General features: G+C 35.7%; 2 protein-coding genes across 2 annotated transcripts; both read right to left on the bottom strand.

The window, feature by feature from the left end:
- Positions 1 to 465: 465 nt before the first annotated feature.
- LOC310888310 (adhesion G-protein coupled receptor V1-like) lies at positions 466 to 10,323 on the bottom strand (the record flags this gene model as incomplete). Its single annotated transcript, XM_083814903.1, has 7 exons — positions 466 to 3,168; positions 5,655 to 5,921; positions 6,313 to 6,436; positions 7,074 to 7,237; positions 7,849 to 8,029; positions 9,879 to 10,064; positions 10,153 to 10,323. Coding segments are annotated over 7 exons (1,224 nt in total), but the record flags the coding sequence as incomplete, so codon positions are not given.
- Positions 10,324 to 18,269: 7,946 nt separating this feature from the next.
- Positions 18,270 to 23,701, bottom strand: LOC310888289 (adhesion G-protein coupled receptor V1-like). Its single transcript, XM_083814884.1, has 3 exons — positions 23,286 to 23,701; positions 20,005 to 20,181; positions 18,270 to 19,524 (listed from the first exon to the last, which is right to left on the bottom strand). The coding sequence occupies exons 1-3, from the start codon at positions 23,634 to 23,636 to the stop codon at positions 19,243 to 19,245; spliced, it is 810 nt and encodes a 269-aa protein (XP_083671010.1). The 5' UTR covers positions 23,637 to 23,701; the 3' UTR covers positions 18,270 to 19,242.
- Positions 23,702 to 23,996: the final 295 nt, after the last annotated feature.

The raw sequence follows: 23,996 nt of genomic DNA, 5'->3' as shown, positions 1-23,996 counted from the left end.
TCATCTATCTTTGCACAGTAAGAATTCATGATATGAAGATCATGTTGTGAATGGAGAATCTCCGTGTTCAAAGTGTACAGTGATCTACCTGTTATAAGCAGGAAATCTTTTGTACATCCGTATGGACTTCACTTACAGGAAAGGCCAACACACATTTTCACTTGTATCAGAGCACAGAAGACCATGAATAGTACTAAAGTGGAATTAATCCAGATTAGGAAATGTGTCCAGTAGCAATTTAAAGTTGTAATTTAAGTCATGTGAAGTGGTAACTACAAGTATTTTACCTCCTCTAGGGAAACAAACAAACAAAAAAGCAACCTCTATTATGGTAGACACACATAACCTTTAATACCTTTGTTATTTCTTTGTTAGTATCTTTGTTTTATATTTTGTGCATGGAGATCTATGTATCTGAAATTCAGAACTCTTGGTTTTTGAAATGAAACTTCTGAACTTTAAGAAGTTTAATTTCAAAAACCAAGAGGCATCCCTTTTAAAGTTCAGATCACCAAAATGTGTTTAACAGTAATTCGGGAACTGAGTAACTCTCTATATATGGAAATCAAGATTAAATGAAAAATAAGACCTAAAACCTTACCAGAAAAGCATAGGATATCAAGACATGATTCAAAGCAATGCTCTTTCTAGTGTTGGTTTCTTTTTGATGGATTAAACATAACTCTTTTCTACCAGATATGAAGGAAATGGTGATATGGAAGACAATACCTGAAGCATTCACCAACTTTAGAATGTAAAATTCATTGAATTCAGGAATTCTATCTGAAATGGCACGTAGTGTTATTGACTTCGACCTTTCACCATCCATGAAGCACACAGTCCCATAAGTTTCATAGAATTCTTCTCCTGGCTTCAGTGCAGAGTTATTATCAAACAACTGCCAGGTCAAAGAAACATTGCCGAAGTGTCCTCTGTGTCTCAAAATCCTGTTCAGTGATACAGAAAGAATGAGAGTCCTGGCAGGCATGCATCAGCGTTGAGTAGAAAAGGAAAATGTGGAGACTCCTTTTACTGTAATCTTCCTTACAGTAAGAAGTAATATACTATGTAATATAAAGTAAAATGCTAATATACTACAACTGTTCCTTGAAGCCTTCCTTTTAAAGGCAACCACTTTTGCAGTACAATTCTACTCCCGGAATACGTACTTTAGAAAACAGAAGTAGCATACGCAGGTCCATGCAGAATACTACTGTGAAGCTACACATCACTGTGTCTTGTAATTCCAATTTATAATAATAAATATGAATGCATAATAGTTCAGAAAGTTAACATTAAAAATTAATATACTTGGACACTCTTAGACAGGAAAGAGAATCATCTACATTTAACCACAAACGTTTCTCCTTTCAGTCATCAAGTCTACTTAAACTTTTTCTTACACTTGTATTAAATTAGAATTACATTCTACGGCTTTCAGAAATCTACTGTTATTTGTGATTAAGAACGTAGTAAATGAAAAGATTTTTTTTTTTTTGGTAACTATCTGCTAACACAATTACACTAATTTCAAAAAGGCACTACAAATAAAAAGTGACCCATACAGTGCCTTTATTAAGAGTGCGCTTACATACAGGAAGTTTGCTTCTGTCGGTTTGCACGGTGACATAAAATGCCTTATAAATAGATTATATCAGGTTGAAGAATTAGTTCAGCTAAACTAGTCCAGCCACAGCAACACATTTATGTTGTTTCTGCTTCCAAAGGTTTTTCTTCTGTGGCGTTAACCAGGGTGCTCTATCCCAGCTGTGTAGCGCTGCTGCACTAACTCCAATTACCTCATTAAAACCTCTGTGTTTTCGGTGGTTTGGTTACATGCTACTTTGACCACTTTTTTATATGCTACACAACTGTCAAAGTAGTGACAGTATGGAAGAGACAGATCCCTAGTAAATATATTTTATCAATGATGACTGAGCAGGTTCCTCAGATGTTGGAGATCTTGGTATCCTATAATTCCATAAAGCACCTGTATATAAGCATGTTTACATCAAAACAATATTCTTAACACCACCAAATCCACAAAAATTATCCTGCAGATTAGACTATAAAGGACAAAAAAACAACAAAGCCCAAAACAGTGAACAGCACAACAACAAACACACAATGAACTTAATATCCTCTTTTCTTGAGACTATTCATATTTCAGATGTATTGACACAAGCATAAAGAACCAATTCACAGCCATAAGCATCTGCTTCAAGGCTTTAAAACAAACAGACAAAAAAAAAGGATGATTTTTTAAATGCAAGAAGAACCTCTTCCCTAACTATTTGCACTATCGCATTTATTGTGACCTAACTTCTCTTTACAGCCTGTCTCAAGATTTCTTAACGAAAAATCATTTTTTCATCCAATTAAAACCCCATAGTAAATTTATGAAATGAATGTAACAAGGCGAGATGCCAAGTGCATTCAATTTTTAACCCTGCTAATTCTTCAATATATCATGGTGGCACAAAGGAAAATACTTTCAAAGGTCAGACTAATGAAGAGTGTCACATCCGGACTTTAAGTATAGATTTCAATCTGTAATTAACAGATAAAAGAAAAAAAAAATACAAAAACAGAAAGAAAGAATACAGTAGTTTGCAGTTGAAAATTTCAAAGATGGGTACAAAAAGCCACCTAGTGCCACACAGTTTTATTTAGCTATTTGTTGAGTGGTTTTTTTTCTTTTTCTGTCAGCCTAGGTTATATTGTGCTCAATCATTCAGATTTTTCTGTATCTACAGGTTCCTGAGATTATAACAGAACATCAATGCTGAAGTCTTATTTAGTTACATTTCAACATGAGCTTCTGTGCACTTTTTAATATTTACTGTGTACTCCATAGTATTACAGGTGATGTCTTCAACACATTACAAATCATTTAATCCAAAATTTTGTAAAACTGTTTTTCTATAGTGCACTTCTATCAATGCACACTTGTGCATTTGATTTAATCAAAGTGCTATTTATAAAGTACCACATACACCAGTTCCAAAAGAGTGCAAAGATATTCTTTAAACGTTACTTACCAAAAAATGTTACTTTTGCCTTCTTCAACTGGCTTCTCTAAAGGTTCCAAAGAGAAAATTCCATTAGGATCATCATTTGCTTCAATAATAACTGTTGCCATTCCAGCCTTAAAGATAACTGTATCTCCTAAAAAAGAGGACAATTATTATTATTAAAATTGGAATCAGAAATGTAGGTAACTCTAAATCCAATTATGTTTTCTACTCACTACAATTGCTTTTATACAAAGAAAAGGACAATTATAAAAGTCAGTGAAAAACAGAATTTGAGGTATTCAGCAGCAGGCAAATCAGAGTAAAAGTATTTAAGTAGTGTACCATCCAGAGAGCAAGACGTAAGATTTTCAGGAAAAATGACATGAACTGAGAAGATGTGATTCTTACTACACAGTATCCTTGCATGTAGTTGTTATGTGAGGTAACATTTTCTGTTTGATCATCTGGACAAGTCAAAAGAATAAGATATTCAGAGGTACAGAATAAAAGAGTAAGGTATTCAGAGAGCCCCGACCTTCTTTAGACCTAGAAGAAAAGTATTGCATTTAAACTAAATACAAGCTATGAGCAATGTCTAAGAGTTTATTCACTCCCATATCAAAGAATATCTAAAAGGAAGAAACATAAGATTCTTATTATGTAGATGGGAAGCTAGCAGGATTTCAGTGTGCATATTAGTACAGGTAAATATTAAGGGATGTTAATTCTAACTCCATTGCATTGTCCATAGATGAACATAATGTGTCCACACCCACCCCATTTTTTGTCTTCTTTGAAAGTGTCCGACTAAATTTTGTTCCACGTTAAACAATGTGCTTATTCCTCTAACTTCATATACCTCTATTTGTATTTTCTCTCAGGAACAACAGTCCCCAAAAAAATTTCAGAACAGTCAAGGCCACTGTATGTAACCAATCATAGAAAGAAAACCAACTTTTGCTTTCAGGAATATGTATAGAAATATTCTTTATTCTTAGTGATTCTAGAATGGCTGTAAAACTATATGATGCTCATTTTAGAGGAAAAAGGAGGCTATGGATACCCATTCCCCATGTGCTAGGAGAAAAGCCATGATATGTTCCCAATGGGGTAGTATTGGGAGCTACCAGTAGATCCTGAAGAAAGTTATTAAAGTAGAAAGAGACAACAAAAGAGAAAACTTATGAAGGAAGAAGAATGGTTTTGTCTAATCCTTTCCCTAGTCTGATATTTTATAAGAGACCTGGGTACTACAGTGAATACCAGCCGACCTTGGGAAATAGCTTAGCTGCCTTATACTCAAATTACTGCTTTCCCTGTCAACCTCTGGCTGCCTGCTACCAATGTTCAGGGAAGGATTCAACTCAAGATCAATGCTGCCTTGTGAGAAACTCACAGGCCAGCCGCAGGGTGTCCACTGTAGCATGACCTCAATCACTTCAGTCTTATCGACTGCTAAAGACTAAGACCATCAGAGACTGTAATGAGAACTAAGATGCTTAGCGTGCTTACAGATGAAGAAATCTAATTTTAGGTTTCCTAATCTTGAATTGAATACCTGGTAGGTATTTTACTTTGAGAACGTGTCACACAATCCGAAGGTATAGTCTGATGGTTAATTGCCATCATCTTTCTTTGCTTTATTAAATTACAGCCCCTCAGGTTTCAATGGCTGATTCAATACAGCTTTGCTTTGCATTGCAAAGATTTGCAGCAGATTCAGAGCCTGTTATTACCTCTCAACTAGAGAACAGTAAAAAATGAAGGGCAGTAAATTAAAATTTGATAACACAATTGCAAATGACTCTCCCACAACACCATGAGTTTTGTTGGAGCTAGGTGTGGGGAGGGTCTTTATTAAATACTTAGGGCTCTGGAAAAATTATGAATTTCTTATACTTCACTTTTATTTTCTCATGTATATTACATAACAGTGATAATTTATTCTAAAAGATATGTATTTCAAAAACGTGAGGAATGGGCTGAATAATTTTGGTCATTCCTTTTTAAGTGTAAACTTTGAAAAATAAATAAATAAACAAAAATACGTTATTTCTAAGGTAATAAATCCTTTCTTTAGAGGTGGTCCCCTGGGTAAATTGTGACATATATTTTTCTGCAAATTAAGCCTTTTAAAACTATAGTCTCAGAGTGAAAAAAATGTATGCATACTTTTCGCTACTAATAAAATAGAGCAATTACATACCCTTCCTCCAAAATATGGCAGTTCTGTTTGTTTTTACAAAAATCATGTAGTTTTGTAATACACTCTGGAGCATGAAAAAAATAACTAAAAGAATACCTCTTTTCCTAAGACTGTTGGGTACTAAATTTTGTTTTTTTTTTTTTTGCTTTGTGTTTTTGTATTGAAGTCCATCTAATTTGGAGCATTTATATTTGAAAAGGGACTTTCACTCCAGTTGTTTTTGCAGGCAAAGTATCAACTCTATCATTTGATTTTTGTTTCCAATAAAATAATTAAGGATGAAAATTCAAACACAGTATGCATTTATTGTATAAAAATCTTGAAGCAAACATTATTCGTATAATTCTTGGCATTTAAATATTGCTTTATGATAAGACCAAGATACTAAGAAATTGCCAGCAAAAAAAAAAAAAAAAAAAAGGAAGACTTACCTGTAGAATTGAAAAGGATAATATAAAATGTTTCATCAGTTTCAGGGGTATCATCATCGTTGATATACACAGATAAATTCTGCTCCCTTTCTCCAACATCAAACAAAATGACACTGTTCTTTCCACTGGGAACAAAGTCTCCCTCTTCAGCTGTTGCATCTCCATTAACAGTAATATACTGGACAACAACAGCGACATCAGCAGATCCATTCCTTAGGACTGTAAAGTTTGCAACACTTCCTTCTTGAACACTCACTGTCACAGGTTCTGAAAATACAAAAGCAACAAATCTGTCTGAGTTCAAGCCTGAGTTGCTTGCATTTGCTCTGTTTTCTTAATTCTCTCTAGTAGGATCTTCCTCTTCAATGAAACAGTAAGATGTATGTGATAAAGGTAGGAAATAATTCAGGTACGAGAGAATATTTTGTACCTTGCCTCCTAACTGATCTCAACATCAACAAAGAGAAAAATGACACACACAAAAAAATGGGAAGGTTCTGAAGGAAACAAATATAAATTAAATACAAAAAAAAAAAAAAGTTTGGGGAGCTTTTCCACTTGCTCTTTTGGGATTACGATTTCGCAATGATCTGGTTTGTGAAAAAAGTCCGTTTTAGGTAGTGTATGTATTCCACATTTATAAACAATAATATCTAACCTGCAAAATAAATGGGATCATCATTCTTTGTTATTTGTAAAATTGCAGTGGTTACATTGCCCAGCCTGGCTCCACCGGTAGCATTGAATAAACTGATGGTGAATACTTCCTCCTCTTCAGGCACCTGAAAGTATTAAGACATTAATTTCTAGCATACAAAACACTGAAGAATTTAAAATGAAAAGTTAGGGGGATTAATAAGCCAGAGATTTCTGAGTGTTGTTTTTATTTGTCAGTCCTTATGTGTCTCAAGAGGGATGATAATTCATACAGTTATACAGAAATTATCATCCATCTACAGTTTTTGTAAGTAAGTCCCTTCCTCTTTATCTTGCACAGATGACCCAAAAGTTACCTTCCAGTTTTATGTTTCTGATACATGTAGTTTTTTTTACAGCTTTATTTATTTATCATTAGGTGTAATCTTTCTTATATTACTTCAAATTTATCAGCATATAGGATTAGGATTGAAATTAGGATTCCAGTTATCAAGATACGAGTTTCAGTCAAACTTTCCTATAACTTTACCACAGTACAATTACTCTCAGCTTCTACCTTTTTTGTTTAGAGGTATGCACAGCTTCTGAAATTTCTCTATGATTTGCAGACATTATCTCAGTTCTACCCAAGTATTTTGATATTTCCTACAAGTTATTAGGCTCTTGAGAAACACACATTCCTTTTTTCTCCTTATACTCTAATGTTTTAGTACTTACTCTTTGTCCCATATTCTCACCCCAAAACACTGTAAAAGTGTTTACCTCATCTGGCAGTGAGTAAATGGTGATATTTTTTGAAAACTCCAGATTATCAAATAAAATAGTCCCTTGCTCTGGATAGACGTCATTGGTACATGCTGGATCAACAACCCAAGACACACTAACATTTCCATAGTTTCCTTGATTTCTTACAACTCTGTAAACAGCTAAAAAACATAAACAGAGTCAGTGTGCATATTCAGAGCAACAGAAATCAAAAAGGAACATCTGAAACATCTGAAACTGAGAAAAAGGAAATACAATAATAACCAATTTCACTTCTTATGAAACCAGTAACATGTTGGAGTGCTACAGAAAAGGACACACAAAGACAGATTACTAAAGCAGTGCAAACTGCTTTAATTTCACATGTTAATTCTTGCCTGTAAAAGTAATTGATAACTGAATAGATCAATTAAAATCACCCATAGGAAGATTTAACTCTATGTTTCTCTTATATAACACCCCATTCTTCATTCTCCACAAACAGAGCTACTACCTCCACGTTGCACTTTGCACATACATCAGTACTCCATCCCTCCTGTCTGGAAAATTCTCTAGCAATCCTTTTTACTCAGTTAATCCCTCTGTTTTTCCACACCCATACTTCACTTCACTCTCCGCTGCTCATCTTGCTTGGCATTGTACCAATCTGTAAAGTCCTGAGTGGAGATTTTAGTAAGAAGTCTCCTAGACTTCTGTTATCCTAGAACAGGGAAAATAAGACTTGCAGAAGCAGACAGCAGATAAAGAAGTAACTCTAATAAAAAGGAATTACCGGTATGGATGACTTCTCCTTTGCTTTCACTTATTGTTACTGTTAGTTCGTAAGGTAGAAACTGAATGATACCATGCGGATCATCATTCTTCAAAATGGTTATATTGACCATTGTGGCATTCCCCAACTTGCCTGGCATTTCACTGTAGCCACTAAGTACCACAGAATATAGCTCATCCAGCTAGAAGAGGGAAACTCAGTCAGAACAAAAATACATATTCAACATCCACATCAAAAACAAAATGGTCTATAGTCCACAGTCCCCCATCAGGCAGAAAGGGATACAAACTTAAAATGAAATCACACACATTCTACATGCAATAAACGTTTGTATAATGCTATCAAATAAAGGAAATTGTTAGAACTTTCTATCTCTAAAAGCATCAGTTTCTCCAAAAGTCTATTATTATTATAAGCAAGGACTTATTTTGTGTACTTAATTTAGAATCGCATAATTTCACAAGTAATGTTTGTAACACACTCTGAAATGTAAATTTTCTTTCCTCCAAGACTTCTTAAGATTCCTGGCTTTGTAACAGGTAAAGCAAAAATTTTTAAACCATGGACAGCATGCTAATTTAGAAAGAATTGATCAACTGGCTTTATTAATCTAATGGGACATGGTACTTTCAAAAAAGTATCAGAGAACATTAGAAAAAAATATTGCATTTATCTATCTAGAAAACAGCATTACTCTACACTGGGGAGAACTCAGTGAAACTGGCTGGTGGTTAGCAGTAAAGAAACACACATGAACTGGTTCTTCACATACAATTCAATTAAACAATGGTGTTCAGTACTACAGAATGTCATGGATGCTAAAACCTTACCTGCGTTCAAAGCGTAACTGCTTCAATTAACAGAAAGAAAATCTGAAGGCACCCAAAGATACCATCCATTACTCCAGACATCCTTGGACTGCCCACCATTGGAGGCTGGGATGGCATTCTGGAGGAAAGTGATTATATATGTCCTGCTCATGTATGTGGCTTTTGGCCACTCTTGGAGATAGAAGAGTATAAAAGGACCTCCTTATTTTTTAGTCCTGACACTACAATTCGTATGTTTTTGCCTGAGCATTTCAGCAGGATGACTTACCTAGTCTAATAATACTGCTGTAAGCAGGGAAATACTTTTATCTCAGCCTGCTGATGAACTAGTAAAAACTGGGAATGGAACTATTAAATAACCCGCTGTTTTAGTGCCTAAGTTTTACTAGATTAACTTATGTTCCTGGCTTCTGTAGTGGAGTTCAGACTTCTTATGTCTCCTTTCTTTGGAGTATGTAGGGAAAAGAAACCTGAATTTCTACAGCAGCCTATGCAATTGAAGTTGGAGTTGCTGTGATCCCCTGATTTCCTCATCATATGGTCCTCCATCCCTCCTTCAATCCATGACTGATGACCACCTGGCCCTACAAAAAGATTATTAACCTTCCTAAAACCTTTATGTTTTGTAAAGCTGGCTTTCTGACATCTTACTCCTAGATCAGCTCATTAGCAGGATCAGACAAACACAACTAACTGCTTATGCAAAATACAGCATAGGAATGTGCATGTAAAGGCAGCAAAAAATGCTGAATCACAGCAGCTAAAATTTATGTTAACATAAATGTGGTAAAATCAAACCCTTGCAAACTTCCTGATGGAATCCAGGATGGCTGATGCACAGGAAAGGGAACAAGCTACAGAAAAGCAGAAAGCAAAGAGAAAAGCAACAGACACATGCCTCAAATTGTGCAGATTTCTGGGATTACAAAACAATAGAGATATCAGAGAAATGAATATTCAGGCAAGACTGACAAGACCTGATTTGTATTGATATAAAGTGCTTTCATATGGTGCTTGACTATCTTATAGGCCTTTCAGTCACTCCTCCTCTATCTATTTCTCACACTTAAGAAAAAGAAAGCCTTCAAATGTTACAGAAAAATTGCTGGTATTTACAGGTGAAACCATCTATATTTTAGTAAGTGACAAACAAATATGTATGTGAATGCAATTTAAAGAGAGAAAAATATTAATTCTTACCTCTGGAATCCCATCCATCCTTGTCAGTAGAGTAATTATGATCTCTCTTTCACCAGGCTTAAACTCCAGAATTCCTGTGCTTCCATAAAACTCATTATTATCTCTTGGTTCTACAGTGTAGCGCAGAAACTGTCTGATGAGGCTTCCTCTAGTGCGAACAATCTGCAGCTCAACAGACTCCCCTTCCTGCAAAAAAATAAAATTAATCTTTTTCTAGCACTCTGTTAGAACTAAGTCGTCTGTAATGTTTAAGTGACGTTACTCGGATAGCTACCTTGATGCTGTAGGGACCTCTGGAAGAGGAAGAAAATTCGAACACTCCTCCAGGATCATCGTTTTCCAAAATTGTAATTTCACAAGTAGTAAACCCGTATTTCAGTATCTGATTTTCCACACTGACCCTGAGAAAGGAAGGTAAGAGGTTTTTTTCAAGTTGCAACTCTGTTTAGCAAATCCATACAGAGGAGATCAGGATATTGACAAATTTTATGAATAAATTATGAAAGCCAACAGTTACCTACAAGGATTAAAACAAGTTAAGAATGATACAACATCAGAATGTTTTATCCATTCGTAAAAAATAAATAAATAAATAAATAAAATAAATAATTGCCTCTGAAGTAACTTTTTGTTTGTTTGTTTCTGATTAGCTTTTTATAGCTAGTAACTCTGTTGTTTGTTTGTCTGTTTTTGATAACACATGCACACAACACACAGGAAAAGAAACAGAATAGTGCCAGGAAAAAAAAAAAAAAAAAGTTAGTTAAATTCAGAACTACTTTGTACTTGGATCAAGGTATAAAGGAAATTCCAAAATCACCTATGCTGAGATTACACTGAAAAGCATAAATTTCCATTATTGCTTTGTTTGTCAAAGTTTACTACTGACATAAAGAGGCAGAAATTTGACCCTCGATACCATGGATTTCATCCTCAGCTCTGTGTTAGCCTGCCTTCTGTAGATGTGGAGACTACCTGTAGGATCCCTGTCTGACTCTACAAAATGTTGGACCTGCTCTCAGTAGCTCAGACTCATTCCCCTTTCTCATTACTCCTTTAAAGCACATGCTGAATGGTGCAAGAATGAAGTACGTTGACCAAATACGCATACTTCAGATTCCTCTCAGTAAAGGATTTCTCTCTCTGGGCTTCTCCTACACCATCTTGATCGTACTCTGTGACAGGAATGGGCAGTATCTGATAACAGTAATGAACCTTGCATACTACTTGCTTGCCTTTCCTCAGAAGCAGTAATTTTCATCATTTTAAATTTCTTATATTAAAAATTCCAGAGAAGCACTATTGCAGGATGCATCAAGAATACACCTTCAGATTGATGGTCTGCATATGATTTATTACATGTAGTTTTAGGTACTTAGATTCCTTTGCATCTTTCACGTTTCCTGTCAGTATTGTATTTTTCAATGAAATCGTGGTCCTGCATACTGTACATATTTTTGTGCTTTCACTGTGCTACAACCTAGACTTTATCAAACACTATTTCATGAAGAAATGTGATCTATTATATCCAGTTTTTGAAATCAGGCCCAGAACTGTGTCCAGAAGCACGTTTTAAGTAACTGGAACCTACACACACAAAAACAACTTAGCATTGTTGTAGCACAGTCTACAGGACAGGGTACAGGATGCAAAATAGGTAATACCTATTTAATAGAGTAACGTGCTCATGTTTGTTACATGTTTAAAAAAAAAAAAAGTCGGTAGAAAAAATAACCTGTGTTATATAAATTATATGCATGTTAGTCTAAATCAAGATAACTTTCCTTGTCTTTGACTAGAGAAAATTACTCTGTAACTCTAATCAGTTCAGCCATTTAGTTGGGGCAAACTGTATTTGTAGCAGTTTAAAACAATTAATTCATTATTCCATGAAACACTCAAATATCAAACACTGAGCCATGCATTCATAACTTTCATCATTCACAGATCCTACATAAAGAAATGCCTTCAAGCAAGAACCCCATGCCATCAAACGAAACACCAAAGGGGAAGCATGCGTTGTCTGAAGAGATGCAGAGACGTGATTCTTGGGGGGGAAAGAAATGATAAAGACAGTTTCTGTCCAAACCAACCACTTCTAAAACAAAGCATTGATTCACTGAGGACAGAAAACAGTTCACCGCACTTACCCAAAGAACACGACAAACCTTTCTGTCTCTACCCTGTCAACACAGAGGAAAAAAAAAAAAAAAAAAGAGGATGTAGAAAGTAATGAAAGTGCCACTTACTAAAATTTCAATACTACCCATCTTATAAAAGAACAAAAAACTAACAAAAGGGACAAAAAAAAAAAAAAAAAGAAAAAGAAAAAAAAGAAGGCTTTCTTTTTACTTTCCAAAAGTTTATAATGTTCTTTTTATGGGAACCCTGCTTGCTTGGCATTTTCCTGTTGACAAAGGCCAGCAAGTGGGCAGTTCCCACTTAGGAGGAGTGACCCCATGACCAATTCAGCATGTCAAGAGCCACTCAAGGTGTTCCCTACCAAGCCCTCCTCAAAGAGCTTGATTACTGACTGCGTGATCACAACTGCAGCAGCCATCCACGATTATAACCCTTTATTAGGGAAATACATCTACGTGCCTCTGTGATATGGTGTTTCATCAGTCTGACAAAGTAATGATAAAAACAGATAAGCACAGAAAGAGTACTGATGGGTACACAAGGAAAAGTAATTAGGCACAAAATCACAGCAAACCTCATTTACAACAATTTTTTAGTTAATCAGATTACCAAAGTAGTATATATACATGTATAACATAAATACAAATATAAGAAAGAGAAGCAGAAGGAGAAAAAGGGGAAAAAGAGGGGACAAGGAAATAAAGGGACAAAAAAAAAAAAAGAAAAAGGGGAAAGGAAAAGGTATTTGCTAATCAAAAGGTTAAAAAATTAAATCAAGTTTCAACCAAGCATTTATAACAAAACTGCCACATGAAGTCAGTCAAAAGGGCAGCATTATTCTGCAATAGTAATCATGTATTTTGGCTTTCTTAATCAAAAATACATTAAATACAAAAACTGTATCGTCTATCAAAGCACCAAAAACAGATTAAAACAGTGTTTGTAAGGTGATAATTGGGCTCCACTAATCTCAAAAATAATTTAAATTTGGAATTCAATACAGACAAGAGTTCACTCTAAATTCTGAGAAGTAAATACATTCACAGACGTTCTTTCGAATAGGAAGTCTGAATTAATTGAAATTTGTTATTGATATTCACTGAAGCTAGGTATATATTGAGACATTCTCCCTTCCCTCAGAAACATGCAAAAGCATTCAAAAAACAGCAAAATATTAACACAATGAAAAGATCAAGGAGAAGATTCCAGAGTTGGTAATGCTAAAATTTAATTATATCGCTAAGCTGTTAGTAAAATAATTTACAACAGAAAATAAAAATGAATCACTATATCAAGTGAGCTTTTGATATGTATTAAACCTAGACAGCTTTCACGTCAGGAAGCAACCAGTAAAATTCAGTCCATCAACTGGTAAAAAAGAACATTGTTCAGGTGGTTTCTCCATACAAACCCCATCTTGAACACCTGGATCCTTTTATTTATTTACTTATTTGTTTGTTTGTTTGTTTATTTATTTATTATCTGGTCATTTTTTTTCTCTGGCTGATATCATGAGTGGTCAGACCGCTATCACTGCCCTGGCACAGTAATGTTAGTTACTTCTCCAAAAAGTCATAAAACATCCTATGCAGAAACTTAATAGAAGCAGCTAGGTTTAGGTTTCCAGCTCCAAGATGCTGTTAAGCAAACAATGAATGAACGAAGCTGTGGCTGCCCCATCCCTGGAGGTATTCAAGACCAGGTTGGATGAGGCTGTGGCCAACCTGATCTAGTAGGTGCCATCCCTGCCCATGGCAGAGGGGTTGGAAGTGGATGATCTTTAAGGTCCCTTCCAACCTGAGCCATTCTGTGATTCGAAGAATGGTGCACTCAGTAGTATTCTTTATATCTATACTCTAAGGCATATACATGTAACTTTTCATAACATAGAATGCATATCCCTAACAAGAAATTTTTAAAAAATAGTATTGAAAAAAAAAAGAAGAATTAAGAGAACAAAGATAAATTAGGAAAGTACATTTTAAATTTAAATCCAAAATGTTTGTTGTAAAGTATTCTCACAGGTTTACTTTTTTCTAGGAATAATAAAAAAAAAAAAAATCCCAATTCTATTGTTTTGAACAATTACATTGTAATGCAATTATCATACTCACATCCTGCAAACTTTTATCCTTTTAATCCAAATGCTTGCTTTTCGGTTCAGTGTACTCTTCATGTGCTAAACCTAAGTCCATACAGGGCTAAACCAGGCAAGGTGAAGCGTTCAGCAAATAGCTGCATAATACTTCCAGCAGCCAGCTCAGATCGACCCGGAGGAGCTACGGGGCTGGACACAGGGTCCGTGCCACCAGAGAGCTGCCAGGACACCAGCCCCATCCCCTGCCACGTGCACTTCCAACCTCGAAGAACAGAGGGGCGTTCATATACCACCCTTACACCACGGAGGAGATGCTCCCAGACTGCCTGACACTACACGGGTCCAGTTCAGTCCCGTTTCACTCCTCGTGGTATGTGAAACCAGCTCTTTAGGTGTTCCTCTGACAGCAGTATGGAAACAGGACAAAGAGGGCTATTCAGAAGCAGCAATAAAAGTTAAAACAGCTGCTTTGACATGGTGGCTTAACCGTGGCCAGCAGCTCCTCCAGCTAGTGAAAAGAACTCTTGACCAGGAATAAGGTGATACCAATCACTGGGAAAGCCACTTCCCTGTTTTTATCCTCAGCTTATTTTTTCCTGTAAAATGGCTATGTATGGACATGAAGTTTCATATCGTCACAGACAGTAAACCCTGGCAATGCTTATGATGCTGCCAAAAGAAATACAACCTCAAAGTGTGTAAAGCATTTCTTATACAACAAGACTAATGTGAAATGACTGATCATTAGGGAAATTCTTTCAGTAAAAAAAATCATAATTATTATGTAGCAAGAACTACAGATGAATTAGGACAACTGACAGGAGCTTCAAAATGTTTCTTACACTTTTTTAAACATGCAGTACAAGAAAATAGGAGAAATTAGAGTTTTGACTAAGTTTAAGGTACCATGAGAATTTCAATGTTAAGAACTAACTAGAACCACAAAATAATTAAATAAATAAATGAAAAATAGCTTTGAAGTTAATAACTTTTGACAAAATCTGGAATTTCTGCAGAACCTGAGTGTTCTGAAAGACACATGAGAAACTTAATTTCCACTGTGAATCTACATGGCTGTCATTATTAAACCACACTTCTCTAAAAGACTTTCTTTTCTATCAGGGTATCTCAAAAAGGGGGAAGTGAAATTGCTTGTGGAACATTACTCAATTTGCTTGCATTCAGTGTTCACCCCCTCTTCAATTTTTTCAGGATTATCTACTGATTTAATTAGAGGCAGGCTCTAGCTCTAAAGAACTGCATTAAAGTAGGATTTGCCACATTAGACTTTCCATAGTGCCTCTCATCAGAGGAAACACCTTCTCTCCAGGTTTAATCCATCATTTATTTGATTTTTGAGGCTATTTTAATTTTTCTGAGTCATAGCAGGAGAGATATGTTGTTATTTTGAGAAGTAATGAAAACAAGCAGTAGGTGTCCAGCGCACTCATTTCAACATTCTACTATTTTCAAATGACTTTTTCCCCGTTAAAACGCAGTCTGATCAAACCCTTGAGGCATCCCTGGAGGTTTTCAAGGCCAGGTTGGACTAGGCTGTGGGCCGACCTGATCTAATGGGTGGCATCCCTGCCCATGGCACTGGGGTTGGAAACTGATGATCTGATCTTTAAGGTCCCTTCCAACCCAAGCTATTCTGTGATTCTATGAAAATTTACATAAGTAAGATAGATATGGTTTTGAAACAGACACTAACCAAAGGGAATTACCAAGTAAGGAGAAAATCCTAGCTCCATTAAGCAGTATGGCAGTGAGTAACCCACAACACATAAACCCTTAAGCCCTGTCCATCAACACTACACAGTGATTTAAATGGCCCTCCTATGCTTTTCTAACTTTTTGACATGTAGCAACCTCTAAAACCCAAAAATGTTTAAAAACTGCCAGATATTTCACAGTGAAATAGTCAAGTCTGTATTTTACATTTGTAATTTTCAAAAAATTACTTCATAACTCATAGGTCTAATCATTTTCCACATAAACTGATGACAGAATGTCAGCCTATGGAAATCTGTATCCCATCACAGAAATCACTAGAACGATAAAAATCTTCAAATAACGTTGCTTCAGTTTATTATATATGGTAAATGAGATTTATGTCGTAACATATGCATATGGATCTGTTCTGGCATCCTAACTTCCATGAGTTAAGACTCAAAAAATGCTGGAGCATAAGGACTGCCTAAACAGTTGTCTGTTTGTTGATTATCACTTCCACAAAATAAAAGTGATTTATCCCCAGATCCCAAAGTCTCCAAGTTCTCAGTCTCACCACCACTCACTCATGAGCACAAACACAGGCCACGTCCCCAGCCCACATACCCTGCAGGTTCTGGCCCTCTGGTTGTGCCAGGTGCCAAACTGATAGCTGTCTGCACCTTAACTGGGGGGCTGATAACTGCCAGTGAGAGATTACGTTGTGTAGAAGGAAAAAACAGCAATCAGATTTAAAAAAAACTGATTTCTGTTTGTGCTTACCAGGTAAAATGAACAGCCCTAGTATGCATATATGCTCTCACAAAGCACACACACAATTTCCATGGCCTGTTCCACCTACATTCATCAAGAAGACCAAGGTCTTTCCTTTCTCACATAGATTTCACTACAGACATCTGGTTTTATTTATGCTTGGTCTCAATTCAGGCCTATTCAGATAGGGCAGGCATTCAACCTGAATCTGCTCCTAAAAAAAGAAAATATAAAGAAGCTTCAGCAGATACAAGACTCTCTTGCTCCTTCATTACTCATCATTACTCATCTGTGTTCTTTGGAATCATATTTTTCATGTTATACATTTTCCTCCAGTTTGTGGACAAAATTCAGAGCTAGTTTTAATATCTGTGGTCTAAGTATAGAGAGCATAAAGCAAGAAAGGATAACATTGTTTTTAATGGCTTGGAAAAAATATAGTTATGGATGCACTTAAAGCTTATTTAAAATTGAACTGCCTTGACAATACCACTAAGCCGTAAATAATACATCCTTGTTAGAACTAATTATTTTGATTATTTTACCCGTGCTATTAATAATTGCAATACATTGAATGCTTATGAACATATGTCTATGTCTGTAGTTTCATTAAAGTTCTTACACGCTTTCTTTTCTCGCTGACTTATGCTACAATTTACGGAACAGTACAAGCACATCTACAGCACAGTGCATCTTTGTTTTCATGCTCATTCACTACTGCTGTGAGGTGCTGGCTGCCAGCCTCGGAAACTGAAATCTTCTATTTGTCCACAAAATACCAACCAGGCTGAAAGCAATAGCACGGGCGTACACGTAACCCTGCCAGTATCCTTCAACCCTAATTTGAAGAGTCATGTCTAGTACTGAAAGGATGATCTCTGCAGTCATTTCATTCTTGGCTTCTGCTAATTAGTTGAAGTGAGGGATGCTACCAAGGTCTAGAGAAAAGTTCAGATTCTATCTCCTCCTCGCTTACTTCTTTTTCCAGGACAGACCACCTGTTCCTCGGTTCACTCTCTGACCCTGCCAAGTGTGGGAAAGCTGCTTACTGTTGGCACACTTTTCACCATCCACTTCATGATCAACAGAGCCTACGGCTTGCACCATACACAGCAAAAGCAGAACACTGGTTGTATTTGTTCAGCTGCCAGTTCAATCCCTGTTGCAGCCACCATTTTCAAGGTATAGCCTACAGTTGTAACTCAGGATAAATGGCAGAAAACTGTACTTTCACACACGTGAATCAAAAAAGTTACCCTTTCATGCTGCTTACTTCTATCTACTTACTTGTTTACCTCAATACCACTCTGCATTCTTGGCCACCTTACACTCAAAACTTGAACCATCATTTCTAATCCTAGTTTCCCCCTTTGTGCCAGAGACTCTAAAAAAATTCCTTGAGACAAACCAGTTTCTCCCACAGAAAGAAAGCGGAGAACTGCTTGCAATAGTCTCTGTTTTTATTCTGAAAAGGATTGCCTTTTTAATGTAATGAGTAGCCAAGGTAGAATAAAATAACTAGTTCTGAACTACATGCATTAACCAGCCACCTTTTAATCAAGCAAGCCAATCCCGCAAAGGAATAACATCTTCCCTGTGTGCCATAAAGATGTTCGAAAACCATGTTTTCTGAAATGGGATCTTCTAGTGATCAACAACAGCGTGAGGAGCTTCTTGCCTATTGTTTGCTAATGTGGAATCACTGTGGATATCTGTTGTGGATATCTAAGAGCTAGCCTACGCTTCCTGTACAGAATAAAAATACTTCTTCTGCATAAGGTAAGGACTATGTAAGTAGTAGATGTTCAGTGTGGAAGCTGGTGCTGGCAGACCACTGTAGTATGTTTTCAGTAAAAGTGGAAAACGTACCTTAGACAAATAGGAGGTAATACAAGAGCACGTGTGGTGGTATTTCTGTATTTACTTATGTAACTGAGCTGTGGGAAGCAGGACAGACGATATAGCCAAGACACTCTTGTTAGTAACTCAAAGAGGGAAAAGACTCCTGATTATAAACTAATTTAAGTTTTCTGAACAGTGTTCACATGCAGATAATAGTATCACCTGAGGGCCCTTACAGCCTGTTATCCTAAAATCCTCCACTAGATGAGAAGGGAGACCAGAACACTGTGCTTCAGAAACCCCACTGCATTCTCATTAGCAGAAGACTGCAATAATAGTCACACTGGGATATTCTGGGGGCTATGAGCTGACAGAAGTATCTAATTATCAAGGAATATTGAACATGCAGATCAAACAAATAAACTGCAAGTCTAATTCTACAGTGACACCCAAGTTATAAATGTTTTTTCTGACAGAAAAAGTTCTGCATTGCTTTTTAGTTCTCACTTTAGTTTTTCCCATTATCTTACTAAATATTATTTTTCCGAAAAAAAAAAAGTGTTAAAACCAAGAGCTATAAAAAAGATCAAAACTGAAAGAACTTTCTAAATAGCATACAGAATTTTCATGAAAATATAAACAGTTAAGTCATTAGATAATAAATGCAAAATGGTTTCTTACATTGATCTCCAGTCAAAGAACCCATACACAGTCTGAAACAAGGGCCCACTATTTCTTCAGACACATATCAACACAATGCAAGCAATACCATGTAATTAACACTGTGCTAATCTGTTATGCATAAATTGAGTACTGCAGCTGATACATATGAATAGAGAATAGGGTACAATACCTGTCCAAAGTTAATAACACAGTTTCGTTCATTTCAGGTACATCATCAGCTTTAATGGTGATGTTAATTGTGGTATCACTTTGTCCAGATAAGAAAACCACGGAGCCGTTAAAAGGACTTATATCATCCTGTGTTACCGCCTTTTGATTGGGACCAGAGGGTTTCAAACTCCAGAACACAGTTGCTTGACCATCAGTCCCATCTCGATGCAATGCAATGGAAACCTGTGAAACACATTAATTTGTTGTGACTTGCAAAAGTAGATGCAAAACCGATTACTCCCTTGCAAATTACTATTTGAATAAATAATAATAAAAACAAAAGTTTGGCCAGTTCTAATTTGAGAATGGGAAATGATCTATCTTATTCAGGATTTGTCTCAGTCCTACTTTACATGACTATGCTCGCAATTGGTGAGAGAGACTAACTGCAGTATCTTTTGCTCTGTGTGAGCATCAAGGGCTAACTGGTTTTAGATACTTACACAGAAAGCAAAGACCAATCTCAGTTCTCTGGAAATCAGTAACAGATTATTTCAGAGCATTTTTTTTTTTTTTTAAAGAAGAGAATATTTAGGATAAGACAGAACTTACAGGAAGGCTTTTCCTCACATTAATTGTCAAATGCTACACTGAATACAGCAAACTCCACCTTCTCCAAATAAGTTTTCCATAGCAAAAGACAATATAAAAAGGCTTACTTACCAGCGTAGCAGGGGAATCTTCTGGTTCAGAAAGAATAATCGGTAGATTGCTAATAAAGCCTATTTCTCCATTTGCAATATCTGGAGTAATCCTCAAAGAAATATTTCGAATTTCGCCTAATCTAGGACTCACAGATGGGACTAGAGGAATTCTATTCACCAGTTCAACTCCTTCCAGCTGTAGGAAAAAGTAAAAGAAAAGTGAGAAATAAGAAGCCTCAGCACCAAGTCAGAACAGTTCTGACATTTCAGAGTAATTTTCATATAAAGGAAGTATACATCTCCAGAGCAAATTCTTCCTACTGATAGCACTGCTGTTATAAAAATTTGTAAGTAGACATGTCAAAGAAATTAAGTGGATATTGTTGAGCTGTCAGCAGAATGGTACACCTCCCAGACAAATCATGTTAGTGTATGTAATTAAACACAGATCAAGCCAGAGAGAGAGACTCTGTTCCAGATCAGCTGATACATTACTAGAGCTATTAACAACAGTCATTGATGAGCAGCATAGGCAATTGTCTAACATCATTTTTTGTGTCTTGCATTGATAAAAATCTAGGGAAATCACTGAAGTCATAATAATTTACAGCCCTTGATCAAACAGCCAAATAATAATCCACTTTTCTTTCCTCTCCACAAAATTTTAAGGAATTCTCTATCTAAGAACTACCAGAGCCACATTAAGAATTTAAATTCAGTACAGTATTTCAAAACTGTATTTTACTTGTCACTGCATTTCTGATAGATTATAGATACTAAGAGGAAATAGATTTTTTTTCATCCTTTTCTTTAAAAGGGAAGCATCACTCGCTAAGCCCAGCACCAGTAGTGACACACCAAGGAAAGCAGAACTTGCCTGTTTAATTATTTCCTTTAAATATTATTTATTCCATGTGATTCTGTCTACATGCATCATTACAATAAATGTTTCCATAACAGATTTGCATATATTTCTGTGAACATTTCACTGGGGCATAAACTCCCACTGACATTTTTTCTTGGAGTTATCAGGTGTTATCATAGAGTAAAGCTTTATTTTTTGGGGATAAAATAGTGGCCTTTCTTAAATTCATATAGTAATCATGGTTCACCATTTCAAAAGATGATTTTTAAAGTCTTACAGTTCTTGAAACCAAACTCTATAAATATGTGGGCTGTATCATATTTTGTTCCACAACTGCTTGAGTAACACCCAGAAATATGCATGAACATTTATCTGATGATAGATGGAAATGTTTTACAAATACTGTATTTAGTAACTGATTCTCAACCATTCCAACTTGTTATCAAAAGTCTGAAGAACAGATGATGGCACTGTTTGTTTCTCCTCTTTTCTGAGCTTTCTCCTAGCATAGGCCCCGATTCTGCAATTAACAGGATGAAAGTGCACCATTGTGCGGTTATTAGCTCAGTAAACTTTCTGAAATACTACACAGCCAAAACAATTTGCTCTATTTAAAGTGTATGCTGTATTTGGATCCTGTATGGTACCTTTGGAATAAAGTAATAATCAATAAAGAACAGAGATTTTACTCTTTCTGCAATGTTTCCTTTAGTACCTTTTAAAGGAAACCAGTACAAAGAGAAAAAAATATATAGTTATTTGAACAATAACAATTAGTTTATGAGCTTAATTTTCAGAGTTAATCTTCCTAGCTATACCAAAAACCGCATCTCTGATTACAGCACGTTATTTAATTGAAGGTGTCACTAAGGAATATATCTCACATTAACATTATCTCCTGTACCTTTATTCATCCTACAGTTTCATTTGCTTCTCTGCTGATTCCTGAGTCAATTCTTTATTTTGCCTAAGTACAACTCATTCTAAACATGTTCACTGAGATTATCATTTATTCACGATGCAGAAGGATTGTCACAGTGATAAATAGTGGTGTTTTCCTTCTCTATGAGTTTCTAAATTAATTATTTGAGCTGGAAAGCTCCTCTGATTTAATTTCTTCAAACAAAGATTTTATTTATAGTTCATGGAGAAAGTACAGAAAAAAAAAAAAACAGATTGGAATCTACAGTTTGAAAATCCAGGCAAAGTGCTTGGAATGACTGAACATTCTGAAATATTTATCAGATGTGTGTCTTGACTACAGTCAAAGGACAAAAAAAAAAAAAAAAAAAAAAAAACATTGAATACATGGAATTAGACATTTAAGAATTTTGTGGATCTCTCAAACCTCTTGCAATCATAAAACATACTAACGTGTTCTAGTATTTCAGAAGGCAATTCCTAATCTAACTGTGAATGCCATAAATAAATAAATAAATAAAATTGCATATTAGATAAACAATATAATTCTGGCAAAACTTTTTGTTCTCATTATTCCTCCTGTAAGAGAATGTAGGGAGAAGGATGTGGAGGGAGGAAATCTTTCAAAGGTCTTAGAAGTGATTACAACGTCTTTGGTAGACTATAAGGAAAATATAAAACCTGGCAAATTTGAAATTCATGGATATAACATCAACACCTTCAACGATGATAAAAGTTATCTTTTACAAATTGAGATAGAAAAAAAAAAGGAAAGAAAAAAGTGAAGAAAACTATACAGGGAAAAAAAAAAAGTAAGTTCTCCTAACAAATTTATATATAAATGCAATATAATATACATATAATATATAATGTATATTTGACCCTTTTTAATTTAGAATAGTTCAGCTGGAAGAGCAAAGATCACAGTATCACAGAATTGTAGGGGTTGGAAGGGACCTGGTCAGGCTGGAGAGTTGGGCAGGAAGAAACCAGATGAGGTTTAACAAGAGCAAGTGTAGAGTCCTGCATTTGGGAAGGAACAACCGCAAGTATCAGTACAGGCTGGGGGATGACCTGCTGGAGAAGGACCTGTATCAAGCCCAAGATACATTTACTTGCATGTCATTTCTGAAATTTTTCCTGCTTCAGTAATTTAATTTTAAGAACCTTATTTTTTTCACGTTCCAAGTCAGAGGCCAAGCAGAAACATGCTTCAAGGGGCAAGCAACAGACAACGCTGATCTCATTTTGATAAATTCCATGATTAGTACCTGAATCCTCTTTAGTTTTAAAATTTGTTTAATTACTAATGATTAGGGATAGAAAACTTTATAGCATAGTTATGAAAGATGTCTTTTTAAATAAGAAAATCTTTGCTTCAGAGCTAAGCACTTTTTTTTTTTTACAGGAATGGTCATTTAAATTACAGTCAAGGGGAAGGATCAATTATTGAATCATATTCCTCATATTAAATAAGCTAAAAAACAAAAACAAAAAAAAAACAGCTGAGATACCTGTATGAGGAAATGAGCACCATTTTGAAGAAATGCATCTTTTCTTATTGGTATACTCAAAGTATGATGTGTTTTTCCTTCTGGAAACAGGAGGATGCTGTTTCTAGACATATTTAGAATGCCATCTTTTGCTCTCTCAGGATCCAGAGCTCCAGCTGGAATATACAGTGCAGTATAAACTAACTGCACATTTCCAACTGTTCCTTTCTCCCTTACAAAACTCAAGGATAAAAAGCGTCCTGTTGGATTACTTTCAATCTTCTGATTCTCCAAAGGATAAAACTTTATTACGCCATAAACATCATCGCTGTCCTGAATGTAAAACAAAAGCTGCAAAACAGAAAACAGCATCACTTACTCAATGCTACAATTAATATACACCACAGTTTTCACGTTTTCATGAAAGTATGTCCTGACTGTCATCATACATTTTTATCGTTAGTGAATTGGCACTCAAGAAAGAAATCAGATTGACAGCCCCAAAGTGTTGCTTGTGCACAAGCAGCACACCACTGATAGCAGCAACTTTCCTGCTATGCCTCATCTATGTCAGAATGAGCTTTGAATAACTGATTTTTGGTTCAGCAGCCAAAGTGAATAATTTGAATATATTTCAGACTGTGAAAAAATCATTTAATTCACCAAATTCATTCCAATCATATGTTCAAAAAGCAAAGTAGGGACCTGAGTCACAGAATTGTCAGTAATGCT

This window comes from Anser anser (genome assembly GCF_964211835.1).
Source record: "Anser anser genome assembly, chromosome: 33".
Lineage (NCBI taxonomy): Eukaryota > Metazoa > Chordata > Aves > Anseriformes > Anatidae > Anser > Anser anser.
This window is presented reverse-complemented; position numbering and strand designations above follow the sequence as displayed.

Bases quoted from the DNA above. Each gene is read 5' to 3' on its own strand.
- LOC310888289 (XM_083814884.1), bottom strand. From the start codon at position 23,636: ATGCTGTTTTCTGTTTTGCAGCTTTTGTTTTACATTCAGGACAGCGAT. The intron at 20,182-23,285 runs GTATCTCAGCTG...TTTTTCCTACAG, and splicing joins GTGCTCATTTCCTCATACAG to CTGGAAGGAGTTGAACTGGT. The intron at 19,525-20,004 runs GTAAGTAAGCCT...TGTGTTTCACAG, and splicing joins AAGATTCCCCTGCTACGCTG to GTTTCCATTGCATTGCATCG.